We start from the raw sequence: 12,961 nt of genomic DNA, 5'->3' as shown, positions 1-12,961 counted from the left end.
CTGCTGGTACAGCCGTGCGGTGCAAACATCCTGCAAACCTCAGCGTGCCATCGCTGAGCGAGGCGACAGCGCCTCCAACAGGACGGGCGCTCAATGCCCCAAACGTGTGTACGAACGCTGGGGTCGAGAGGAGGAGCACATCCAGGTGCTGCTGCAGGTTCCCTCCAATCCGTGCGTCCCCACAGCCAAACGGCTGCAAGACGGTGATAACATTCAAGTTGCAGCAAAGTAAAAACTTTCTGCTTTTTAAGTTTTTCTTAAAGACTGAATAGAAAGAAATCTTCCTCCACAGACCTTTAAACTCTGAGCTCTGAAGGCGTCTGTGGCTCTCACACCTCCGTACCTCAGCTCTGTCCTGCTCTTTTACACTCTTGTTGAAGCTTTTGTGTCACTTCCTGTCTCTGATTATTTCAAACACAAAAAATGCAAAATCCATAAAAAGATGAAGACAGGACGACCAGGTGATCCAGGTGAGCGCTCAGCCTCCAGTGATGATCCTGAGCTGATAACCAATCACTGATCAGTCCTCGTGTATCGTCCACTGGATGATTAGAAACGATCAGCTGTGATTTCAGAGATTTTAAAAAGTTCTGCCCACTCTGAGGGTCAGTCAGCTGGTGCAGGAGGGGAGGAGTCAGAGAGCAGGTGCAGCAGGAGGGGAGGAGTCAGAGAGCAGGTGGGGTTACCATGGTAACTGAGTTCCCTCAGCTGAGGAACAAACTTTTACATAAACCTGGCTTCTGTAAAGAAAAAACTAAAATGTTTTTTTTGATAAACTACAAATATTCTTGAAGGATCTTCTGCAGGGTTGGTACAGTACAGCCATCCTGCACAGCAGCCTTTAAATCACCATTACTCTGCCTCAGTTTGTTTATCCACAGCTTTATGAACAAACATCATGTGACATGTACAGATTTCACAACACGTGAGCTTTAAATGAGCGTCCTTCCTCTTCCTCTCTTGTGTTTGTCCATCTCTGAGTGAACTCTGTCTGGTCTCTCCCTGTGAAATACAGCAGCTGGACCTTTAGCTGCAACACTGAGACAAAGTTTGTGATGTTTGTTGAGCTCATAGAAACGCCACATTAGATGCTAAAGTACCCAACTTACAGACACCTGCAGAATCAGCTGAATATTATGGAATCACTTCACAAAGTTGAGCCTTTCCAATGAAGCTCACGTGGATTTGGTCCATCCGAATATTTCAGGAACTTCAACCGGGTGTCTTCAGCTGAGCTCCTGCGGAACAGCTGTAGGAGCCCAGTGATGTTTTTGTGTAAAACTGATGACTGAGGGGAGCTGAAGCCTTTCAATATTCCTGCTAAAAGGAATTTTTACTGCACATCTCACATAAAGGAAAGACGTTTGCACACACGTGAACTGTTCCCAGAGAAACCGTACGAAATGATTTCGGGGACTTCTTGACTGTAAGCGCTCGTCTGCTCACAGCGTGCTCACGCACAGCCTGATGCTTTAGGCCACTCCCACAACCTGACCGACACAGACACACAGACCATCCGAGTGGTTTCTTTCATTTCCAGATGACGTTTGTGTTTATTCATCTCCTCACTCACATAATAGAAACAATAAAAAAATAGAACTGAAAATGTACATCATACACCTGATACACAGATTTATATCTTTTTGTGTTTTTGTTTTTTACATCGGTACAAATGTGAATTATATATAAAAAGACAAACTCATGAATTCACCGTATATTTTTTACACATGACTGAGGGAAACGTAATCAGGACAGGATGAAGAGGAGGCTTCAGGCACTTTCCTTTAACAAACAAAGACACTGCTTTCAGGTCACCTTCCTCGCCACAGACAGGAAAACACACGAGGGACACGTCAGCAGAGACGCCGGTCGGACCGACGGGCGACACTGCTGAGCGGCGGCGGCGGCGTGGGATCTTACGGGCTGATCGTATGTTTCACGTCACGGACGACAGCTACACGTCTTCTATAAAAATGAAGCTCATAATGAAATCGTTTATATTACAGGTCATTTCAGTTTATAAAATAGACTTTTACTGTTTCACACCTGCTGTTCATATTACTGGATCACGAGACTGTAATACTGCTCTCAGCCTACAGGTGGCAGCGTTCTGACGTCAGCCGTAAACATCACCGGGTCATGATGTCAGCAGACAGTAAGAGAGCGTGTGGGAGGGGCCAACGTGACCACAGAGCCAACAAAGCGTCTTGGGGGGTGGGAATTTAAAAACGTTTAAACAGGTCAGAGGATATGAAGGGTCGTCTTTGTACCGACACGTGACGCCAGGATCATCTTCTCGCTGCGTTACAACATTATTCTGTTTTAATCGTCGAGAGCTTTTGGAGAAACCACATCGCTGCAGATGTTCTGCAGATGTTCTGCAGAGCGCCAGCGGATGATCTCCATCGTTATTTGTTCAGATTGAAATCTTTTCTTCTGGCATCGAGCGACACGTCCGCGTCACTAAACGTCAGACCAGCTGTTGTGTTCGGCGCAGTGTTCTCGTCTGCTGCTCGACGCAGAGCTTCCTGTGACCTTCAAGGGTTCAACAGTTTTACTTCGATGCATCTGGAAGCTTTTTTAAGCGAGCATCACCTGCAGCATGAACACGCCCACTGACCGTGCCTGGGGTGTCCGTGGGGGCGTTCCCGCACCACAGACCGCACCCGAGCACATCGGATCCTAAATTTGCGATTAAAGGAAACTCAGGTGTGATCAGGACTCAGGAAGTGCGTCATCGTCACACTGGTCAGACCTGCTGGGTTACCTGCTCCAGTTAAACTGAAACCAGTTAAATTCCCACTGTAAGGATCAGAAACCAGAGCTCCCAGCACAGTGAAACACGTTTCACCATCAGACTGATCAAAGTCAAACTCTACTCTCTACTCTGTTGAAGCAGCTTCAGCAACAACCAATGAGAGTGAAGAACGGTGCTGATTGGCTGTGGACGAGGAGATACACTAGAGCAGGGTTGGGCAACCTCGGCGTCCGGGTCGTTTACGGCCGGCGAGACCAAAGAAATGTTTGTATTTTACAAACGCACGAATCAATCAAACATACACGGCTGCGTATGTCCGAGTCAGAATCAGCTGATGTACGCCATCACAGGATCGCCACAGATGACGAAGAGTCGTGGCAGCCGTCAAGAAAACGAAGGTGGACGCCACGTAGTCCAGGAAATGGACTAATGACATTTTCTTTGAAGTGAAAGGCGAGCGAGCCGATGTCCAGCGCCATTGCAGCTTGAAACGTGACGAGCGGCGAGAACGAATGCGCTCTCGACTTCGTTGGAGTTTGAGAGCTCAACGAGCGGCTTTCACGCGACCACAGATGGACGGCGAGAATATGACGCGTGCGTCGTCACGAAGCTGAAGCCTCATCCTTAGTAACGCGGCAGCTGTAGACTTTTGTTGGTCTCTCTTTGGTTTGTGTTAACGGTACGACCCTCAGGGGCTCGACCTCTGACCCCTCAGCTTTGAGTTCGGGTTTGGTCAGCTGAGCATCAGGACGCCGTGTTCGCTGATTCGCTGATTCACGTGATTTTTCTGGTGGCGAACAGAAAAAGCTTTTTTGGGCAGCGAGTGAAGCCGCTGACTTTGTGACGGTGGTGCAGCGTGGGTGCGCGCTAAAGCAACATTCAGACAGACACGCCCACGCGTCGGCCGTCTGGACACGTGAGCGTAAAAATATAACGTCTGCGTGAAAGTGCTGATCATGTGAGACTCAGAAGCTTCTGGAGTTATGAAGACCGACAACGACGACAAAACGACAACAACGTAGAAATCACCTCCAACTCCCCGCTTCCTGCTGCGAGTCTGTCACTGTGGAAGGGGCGGGGCCTGCAACGCCTTAGCCCACCGCTTTGTGTTTCCCGCCGCAGCAGCGGCAGGCCACGCCGCAGTGGTAGCACGCCCTGAGGGGGGCGTAGCAGCACATGCAGGGAGCCAGCAGCGACAGCCCCACCAGCGCCGTCCAGCGCAGGCAGAAACGCTCGTCGGCGGTGTCGCAGGAGCACGGGTCTGAGTAATCGCCCTCCGGGTCGGACATGCAGTGGTACAGAAGGCTGTCCGCGCACCACATGAAGGTCACGCGCCGGATGCACGTCTGAATGGGGTCGGGCGCCTCGTGGCAGCGGCCCCGCCCGTTGTCCTCTTGATTGAACATGTCCTGACAGTAAACGCAGCGCGAGCGCTCCGCGTCCTCCTTCCGCAGTTTGCCTTTAAACTCCGGGGCTCGCGGCTGCACCGTCAGCACCGCCCTGTGGCCGCCGCCCATCTCCAGGCAGCTGGGTTTTCCGTCGCAGCTCAGAGGATACGGGTAGGCGTAGTCGCGTTTGGCCGGCTCGCTCTTGGTAAAGTGCACGCAAGTGTCCGGGTTGTGGAGCTGGGCGAATTTGTCGCGTGAGGAGTTGGCGTGGCGGTAGTCCTCGTAGCCGGTGAGCCAGGTCCGCTCGCGGGGGTTGATGCGTACGACCTCCTCGTCCTCCAGCTGGAAGCTGACATGGCGAGGAAACATGTGCACCGCCTGCAGGAGGAGGTGGAGCGTGTTTGTCTGTCACACCAGCAGCACAGTCGCTTTATCATTCTGACCAATTAGAAACGAGACTCTCGCTCTCACCGTACTCACCTGGTCCAGGAAGTAGTGCTCCGTGGGCCGATGCTGCTCATACAAATGTCCCAGGATGCAGTGGTGCCGGCGGCGTTCACAGAAGGTGGGCGGGGTCAGCGCGTGCATCGCTGGCTCTCTCTTCTGGGACGAGTTGGACGAGCTGTCGGTGGCAGTCTGCAGGAGAGAAGGAGAGAAGGTGTTTCCTGAATCACCATAGTAACTGTAGCATAGTAACACATCACCTGGACAGGAGCAGGTTCAAAGGAGCACAGCGTTTTCATTCTTATCATGTTTTATATCTTCAGTTCACTTCAGGTTTATTTATATATATCATCAAATCACAGCACGAGCTAATGACTCAGTGCAGAGAGGTCTGAAGAAGAAACTCCCAGTGCATCATGGGAAACCCCCGGCAGTCTACACCTGTTACTGACAGAGCTCCAAGACTGAAGCCCTCCTCTGTTTTGTTTATGCATGAACTCGAGAGCTCGAGTCCACGGCGTCCACGCAGGTTTGCAGGCAGGAGGGGTTTGTGGGTGTTTGGCTGCTCTGAGCCTGGTTCTGCCGGAGGCTTCCTGGAAACGGGAGTTCTTCCTTCCCACCATCACCAGATTGCTTGTGCTGTATCTGTGACTAATCCAAACAGGATGGGGACATGTTCCTGGCCATAAACAGGAAACCCCTCCCGTCCATCACACTTCCTGTCTGACGTAGCAAAACATTTTATATATTCATCTTTGCGAGGACGTGCGTGTCCTCCCAGTCAGACAAAAACAAATATACCAGCTCCAGTGACTCCTCCACAGATCCTGCCACCATCACAGTGAAGGACTGGAGGGTCACGTGACTCACCGTGAAGACGTCATCGTCGCCGAGCTCGGCCTCATTCTGCAGCGTGGACGAGGACGTGGTCGACCCTGGAGCGAGACAGCAGAGAAGCTGATGAGCTGCAACGTGAGCGCAGATGGAGGCAGAGCTCAAGCTGTCGCCACCTACCTTCGGTAAGGTCCTCCAAGGCCTTCCTCACGCCGCGATCAAAGGCGCGGGCATCGGCCGGGCTCTGGAAAGTCAGGCCGCACTTCTTGTTGTCCACCTTCCAGTGGTGGAAAGTGGGCGTGGCCTTCGTGTAGACTAGATCCTTCTTTAAGAAGCACTCAAGAATCACCTGATTGTTTCAAAGACATCGGACAAAGAGACAACAGCGTTATCGAGAAAGATGTCATGGCAACAACGAGAAACACCGTGAAAAGAGTCCTCTGACCTCTGACCTCAACGACTGAATCTAATAATGGAAAAAACTACTTTGGGTTCAAACGAAACAACCTCCACGTTCACAAATGTTTTCTTTCGCTCCCTTAAACTGAAGCCAAACTTATCATCAAACCTTTGAGATTTCTCCCATATTCCATAGTTCATCTCCCGAAAACCTTTCTGAAGATATGATGCAGCTGAGACGTTGTCTGTTAGTCTGCTTGCATGTCAATCCCGCTTATTGGTTCTTGCACTTGTGCTACAATCAGCTGATTTCAGAGGAACATAGGGGCGGTCTGCGGCGTGGACATGGACACTACTTGGATTTTTATTGGACTAAAGGACGAGATAATGATGAAACAACCGCATTATGCTGCTAACACAAGCACCTGCACAGACAGCATGCTACGCTAAGCTAGCCAAGAGCCCAGAGTGATGTTAGCTGAACTTGAACAGGTCAGACTGATGAGCAGTCTACCTGTTCATGTTTCTACAGTAGAATCACCATGACGACCGTGCTGGTTTCCATCTTTGCTTTGTGTTCATACCTAAACACTAAAAGAACGATCACGTGTGTCATTAGCAACTACCAACCTCTGTATATTTTATATATTTTATTTATTGTTTACTCTATTTAATATGTAAAATATGTACACACACACACTAGGGCTGCCACAAACGATTATTTTGATAGTCGACTAGTCACCGATTATTTTTGCGATTGGTCGACTAATCAGATCATCATCCATTGAACGTAAAACTACAGCTTATTGCACCAGCAGCATCTGCTCTTATATAACTATCATTAGCTTACAGCTTTAAGTGTTTAAGGTAAGTGCTAACTAAAAAGCCAAACCAATTTACTCAGGAACAAATAAAATACAAAAAAAAAAGTTAAACAATAACATTTTTAAGTTATCTAAGTGACTTATATATCATGTTTAACCTGAGTAGCGAAAGACGGCAGTGGGTTTGAAAACGATTTGCCGGGAGTCCGGTGTTTTCACGGCTCTAGTTAGCCTAGCCCCCGGCTAGCTATCGAGCTAGTGGGTAACAGACGTCTCCGAAAACGTCGGAGCGCTTTTGAAAATATGTGGTGTCTTGATAAACTGAGCAGATATTTGAGGTTTACACAGCTACATTCTCGCCTGAAAATATGTTAAACGTTTATTTTGTGACCCAGAAAGAATAATAAGAGTAACATTAAAACTAACTAGCTGCCGCCATTGTTGGAAACTGAGCTGGGCTGCGCTATGAATTCTGGGACACAGCTTCTTCTTCTTCGGGGTTTAACGGCAGCTGGCATCCTTGTACATGCAGTGCTGCCATCTTCTGTTTCAGTCCGTTATTACACTCTTAAATCCTACTACTTATTCCTGCGTCTTTTGTGATCTTACAAAGCTTCAAACGACGCGTCGACTATTAAATTAGTCGTCGACGATTTTGATAGTCGACGTAATCGTGGCAGCCCTAACACACACACACACACACACACACACACACACACGTAGAAAAACATTTAGTACACACATCCAGTAATGCATACACTCTTATATTGTACAGATATTTATTACCATTCTTATATTTTGCTTGTTTTATGTTATTGTATTTTTGCACACCTCTGTCGGTTGTGAAGCTCGCACACAAGAATTTCACTCGCATGTGCTGCAGCCGTGTAGCTGCACATGTGCTGTGACAATAACAGTGATTCAGCACAGAGCAGCGTGTTGGTGTGTGGGGCTGTGACCTCATGTTGTTAAACTGTGATTATGACACAACGAGTTTCAGGACATTTTATGGAGAAATGCAGAAGTAATGAAGTAAAATGAAGTAAAATACTGAATTACTTTGAAGTACTCTGAGTAATTAATGACATTTCTTTGAGTAATGAGCCAACACTGAGGGAAATCCCTCCAACATGCACAAACATGTGACCCACAGCAGAACGTCTGAAACAGGAGCCTGAGACATCTGCAGTCTTATCAGAGCGAAGCTGTGAATGCTCTCGTTATATTATTAATAACAACAGAGTGAGGGGTATTTGTCTCCAGAGTCAGGGTCATGTGACGCTGAGTCCTGGTTCAGACGTCCTGCTGAGGGTGCGTGCCGAGGCGCGGGGCTCACCTGCTTGTCTTTAAGACGTTCTCCGTGGATCAGGAACGTGTTGCGTCCCAGCAGCTCGGTCGGCAGCAGTCTGCACACGCCCACTCTGCTCAGGCAGCCGTCCTGCGCCAACCAGCCGCCGCTCGACTCGTCTCTGGTCATCACCACCGCTTTGACGCGCACTATGTAGCTATCGCTGCAACAGAGAAACAGGAAGTCTGAGCTCTCCTCCTGTGAGGAGAGCCGCAGGTGGGAGATCATGTGACCAGACCGAGCGCACTCATCAGGACTGCTGTCCAATCAGAATGCATAACACCGATGACACGGTGAATGTGGGCGGTGTTGGACAGCCTCTTCTCCTCTGCAGCGACACAGATCAGACTCAGTCAGAGCAAATTCACGGAGGCGGGGCATGAGACCTGCCAGCGGCTAACCCCCCCCCCCCCCCCCCCCCAAACACGGAGGCGGGGCATGAAACCTGCCAGCGGCTAACCCCCCCCCCAAAAAAAAAAAAAATAAATAAATAAATAAAACTAGACACGGGGGCGGGATTAAGACGAAGAAAATCAAGACTCTCTCCTGCTTGGCTTTCTCCTACATCCTGTTTCCACGGTCACCGTGTCCCATCCGTCTCCATTGACAACAGGCTGTTGAGATCTGCTGCTGCCGACACCACATCCTCTCACACACACACACACACACACCATCTGTGTGTGTGTGTGTGTTACTGCTGGCAGAGCAGTGATGACTCATGCTCTCACACACTGGATTTCGGTCCCTCACCGGCTGATTCTCCATTTTCAGACACTTTCCCCGCTTAAAGGGACGGCGCCGTCTGCACAACCACATTCTGCACAGGACGTCAACCTGCAGCTGCTGTCGCTGCAAACATCAACCACCGTGCAAGATGCAAGGTGGTGGGAGGAGCTTGTTAATGAAGACAGCGGGGACCACCGTCACCAAGACCACCGACCTGTCGTGTCGGTGAAACAGAAACACAACTATGACCCAAAGAACAAATCAATCGCTGATGTGATTTTCTGGATGTTTGTTTGATGCTCGTCTTTCTCTCTCCATTAAAATGAAAGTGCCATAAAAATGAGTGTTTCTTACTTTGTAAGTGAGCAAACTTCAAACGCTGAGCAGCGACGAGGCGCCACAGTCTGATCAGACTGTCAGGTCACAGCTGACTGACGGCTTCACCTCTCTGCTGGCTGCTTTGGAGCATCAGTTGATAAAAAATAGTCCCTCAGTTTGGTGACACGGGGAAGAATTTCAGAGTTGAACAGCAGGACTGAAGGTTTGAGCAGGACACCATCACAGACAGGAAGACTCGGAGGATCAATACATCGAGCTTTCCTGACAGCGACCCACATCTGCACATCAAGCATCTGGACCACCCAGAAGCTTCTTCTCTTTGCCGTCAAACACATTTCCACTGACTGAGCCGACGTAGCCCCGATGAGACCCGAACGAGCCGACTGTCGTCCCCGAGAACGCCGCTGATCATCGAACATCAGAGCGCTAATCAGGAAACGTCCTGTCAGAAGAAAGCTGTGTGGTCATGACCTCAGAGTAGGTCTCCAAGGAGACACGAGCACGTGCCAACATTTCAGAGCAACGGCTGGAGAAAGGTCAAAGGTCATCATTAGTAATACACGAGCATTTTTCTTTCACACCACTTTGCTGCCTGTCTGCACTCTTCACCTGTCTCAGGTAAATGACCCCGCCCACCAGCCACACTTCCACACCCACTACCAGCCTCGTCCTCTGGGCCACTCGGACTGTTAACAGAAGCGCAGGCCGACATCTTCACTGAAGTAACCATAACACACCTGAGTGAGTGACGTGGTTACCTGTCAACAGGGCTTTTAATCTGAAAGTGCTCTGCCTGCACCTGCTCAACTTCCTGTTTTATGGACATGGTCAGAGCTGCCGTCCTCTCTCCATCGTCATCATCATCACAGCTTTCCTTTCTAACGTTACCAAGTTATTAACAACTGTTTCAAACTCCATCTCGTCTACGTCACATGATGTCTGAGGCGGTTAGCGAGAAGAGACTCGACCCTCGCCGCGCGAGGATCAATCACTGACGCTTGACTACTTGCTGTGTTTCCACACCAAGCTCGGCTACGACCTGATCAGGTGAAATAAGAGCAGCTTTCAGCAACAGCAGCAGACTGCAGTAAAAGTAATAATTACACGTGTTACTTGACAGGCGAGGAGCTTTGTGACGGCGCTGTCTGCTTTACTTTTATATGTTTTTGTTTATGTCCATCTGACTCCAGCAGGTTCAGCTCCACCCCAGTGTCGGCTCCCAGCTGACTTCCCCGAACATCCTCAGCACGATTCAACCCAAAGAGCCGAGCGTGTCTGAGTCGGGTTCAAACAGAGTCTTTGGTTTGTTTGTGCTATGAAACACTGCAGATGTTTCTGGAGGGATTACAGGAAGTTACAACGAGCTCTAAACACCAAAAGAGACAGAGCCTGTTTGTTCCAGCACAAACTCGTTCACTGACTCTTCACCTTCCACTCAGCTCCATCAGCTAGCATCAAACTGAAGCTGCTATGTGGTTGGACGACTACTTGTGAACGATCGAGGAGGCGTAATGAGCCGAAAGCACAGACACGGTCAGAATACGAGCGCCGGACATCCTTCAGTCTGTTTCGTATTCAGGGTCTGACTGTTCTCCATCAGGTGGGTGGATGTGGCACCTGATTGGTCAAAGCTGTGAGCGTTATGCTGTTCTTTTGTCTCAGAGGAAAATGAGTGGCTCTCTTATTTTGAAAATCTGATTGTTACCCAGCTTGCTCCAGCTCTTTCCTCTCCGGCTGGACGGACAGCAGGGCACTGCTGTAGCAGAACTCAGTACCAGCTAGCTTCTCGCTCCTGCTGGACTGCAGTCCAGCTCTGGAGGGTCACTCTGCAGCTGCAGGAGACGCCGATGCCCGACAGCGGGGCCACAGACTGATTACAGGGTGAGTTTACTGCATTACAGCGAAGCAGCGCTCATCTTGCTGCCACGCTGTGATGCTTGCTTCATGGCACTGCGGTGGTGTCGGCCAACAGACAGTTTACAAACCCCCCACAGCGTGTAGCTGGGCTGTGCGCAATGCGAATGCTGATTGGCTACAAGTAGCGGGAAAAGGAGGTAGAGAAGCACGAAAACCATGAAAAACAGCACGCCAAGCTCAGACCTGCAGACTCTGCAGCTCATTGGATGACACCGTGCTGGACACCGCCCCCACCTGGTAGCCCAGCCTCTGGCCTGTAGGATCAGCACAAAACTTGCGTTAAGGCAGTAAATGAATCACAGGGCTGTAAAAGGGACCAATCACATTTGGCTCCGCCCTCCAAAAGGTCAAAAGTCAGACCAATTGGAGCAGCAGAGTTGTGCTGCACCTGTGAGCACAAACTATTAGCTCGTGACCCCCCCCCCCCCCCACACACACACAAACACCACCCTGATGTTGGGCACACTGTGGGTGGCTCACAGTGACTTTCAGTGCTCAGCATCCCACAGGCTCCTGTGTGTGTGTGAAATCAGCGGGCCTCGGAGTCACACTGAGCCACCCTGCGCCTGCCCAGATGAGGCTGAGCACGTGCAGCCTCCGAGGATGACTCATGTGATGATGGAGGAGCTGCTGAGCTCCTGCAGGAGGTTCACGTTCAGCTCCCTCTGAGGAGGAGGATGAAGATGAGCCCGTTTGTTCTCGTGGGTACTCACTCGTCCGGGCGCGTGTCCTCGCTCATGTTTCCCATTTCACCTCCGGTCATAAGGAGCTCCCACCGCGGCGGCGCGCGCGGTGCTCATGTTTCCTCAGCAGGAGCAGCGGCCCGGTCCTCCCCCGCTCCCTCCGCGCCTCCTCGGCGTTAATCCCGGTGAGTGTTCCCCCCCAACACCTCCTCCTCCTCCCAGTCCTCAATCAGTGGAGCTCATCCAGTCTCCTTCACCTCCTCCACCTCCGCCTTTTTTGCCTCCTCCGTCACCTCCTCCCCCACCGGAGCGGGCTGGAATGCGGTGACCGAAAATGGAGCGCTGGTGTCGGTGCGGATGGCCCCGGACGAGCCCCATCTCCTCATTTCTCCATGTTGGATTCAGAGTCAGACGGAGAGGAGCGGGAGGGGGCGGGGGAGGGGTGACGTCAGACCCGAAGGACTGCAGAGTCACGTGGCGTCACCGTATAATAATAATAATAATAATAATAATAATAATCGTTTACATGTTTCATGTGTTTAACGGTCTGTTTGAGTCTTAAGTGCAGATATTTCATTTTAAAAGCTGAGTTACTCTTCAAAATAAGAGCCAAAGTCTGCTTCCAGCCTGTGGGCACATTAACAGAAGTCTGTGCTCCAGTGCCACCAGGTGGCCGAACTGTGCAACTGCAGCGTTGTGTGTGTTAATCAGGTTTAATCTGGGGCCGATTAATGAAGCAAGCGCTGAAGCGCCAAACCTGCAGTTCCTCTGACGTCCAGCAGAGGCAGCAGTGAGTCGGTCCTCATAGACTCCATGTTAAAACAAACATGTTTACATCCTGATACTCAAACTGTTTCGTCTCTGTAAAACATTTCTGCCTTCATAACACCTGAGGATGCTTTTACAACTCACCCGTTTCTATTATTAGGGGCGTGGCTTCTTTGACTCACAGGTGAATGGTGACACAGGCGGCTGTCTGCTGGCTTCACCTGAGCTGGACCTCTGGACCGTGTTTGTGGTGTTGGAGCATTTTTAATGACACCATGTGACCAATAACATGGCTGCTGTGAGGTTACTGTGCTAACAGAGCGTCCGGGGAGGCGGAGCTCCAGTTTGGGTACTCAGAGATTTGGGTGGATGAATCCACAGTTTTCACAGTTCCAGGAACATATTTCTGGGCCAACAGGCAGCTGTGTGATCTTTGCAGCACATTTCTGTTTTTAATAGCTCTAAAAATATAAATTCATTTAATAAAAGCAGCTCGATCATTGTAAAATGTTCACAGATGAATTTATTATTTT

General features: G+C 50.1%; 1 protein-coding gene across 2 annotated transcripts; it reads right to left on the bottom strand.

The window, feature by feature from the left end:
- Nucleotides 1–1,503: 1,503 nt before the first annotated feature.
- spred2a (sprouty related EVH1 domain containing 2a) lies at nucleotides 1,504–12,082 on the bottom strand. 2 transcript variants are annotated; one of them, XM_087842303.1, is made up of 6 exons: nucleotides 11,691–12,082; nucleotides 7,984–8,158; nucleotides 5,605–5,773; nucleotides 5,461–5,525; nucleotides 4,627–4,782; nucleotides 1,504–4,524 (listed from the first exon to the last, which is right to left on the bottom strand). In XM_087842303.1, exons 1-6 carry the CDS (start codon nucleotides 11,738–11,740, stop codon nucleotides 3,850–3,852), a joined length of 1,290 nt encoding a protein of 429 aa, XP_087698429.1. In that variant the 5' UTR covers nucleotides 11,741–12,082; the 3' UTR covers nucleotides 1,504–3,849. The 2 variants fall into 2 exon arrangements, with proteins under 2 accessions (XP_087698429.1, XP_087698428.1); XM_087842302.1 differs by lacking the exon at nucleotides 11,691–12,082 and having other exon boundaries at nucleotides 7,984–8,368.
- Between the last annotated feature and the right edge of the window lie 879 nt (nucleotides 12,083–12,961).

This window comes from Neolamprologus brichardi, chromosome 6 (genome assembly GCF_056152115.1).
Source record: "Neolamprologus brichardi isolate AB-2024 chromosome 6, ASM5615211v1, whole genome shotgun sequence".
Lineage (NCBI taxonomy): Eukaryota > Metazoa > Chordata > Actinopteri > Cichliformes > Cichlidae > Neolamprologus > Neolamprologus brichardi.
Note: the sequence above shows the minus strand (reverse complement) of the source record. Positions and strands in the feature narration are given on the sequence as shown.

What these genes read in the sequence shown, in the direction of transcription:
- spred2a (XM_087842302.1), bottom strand. Translation starts at nt 8,223, where the DNA reads ATGATCTCCCACCTGCGGCTCTCCTCACAGGAGGAGAGCTCAGACTTC. An exon ending in GCGACGATGACGTCTTCACG is followed by an intron (nt 4,783 to 5,460) that starts GTGAGTCACGTG and finishes TCTCTCCTGCAG; the next exon opens with ACTGCCACCGACAGCTCGTC. An exon ending in AGCACTACTTCCTGGACCAG is followed by an intron (nt 4,525 to 4,626) that starts GTGAGTACGGTG and finishes CTCCTCCTGCAG; the next exon opens with GCGGTGCACATGTTTCCTCG.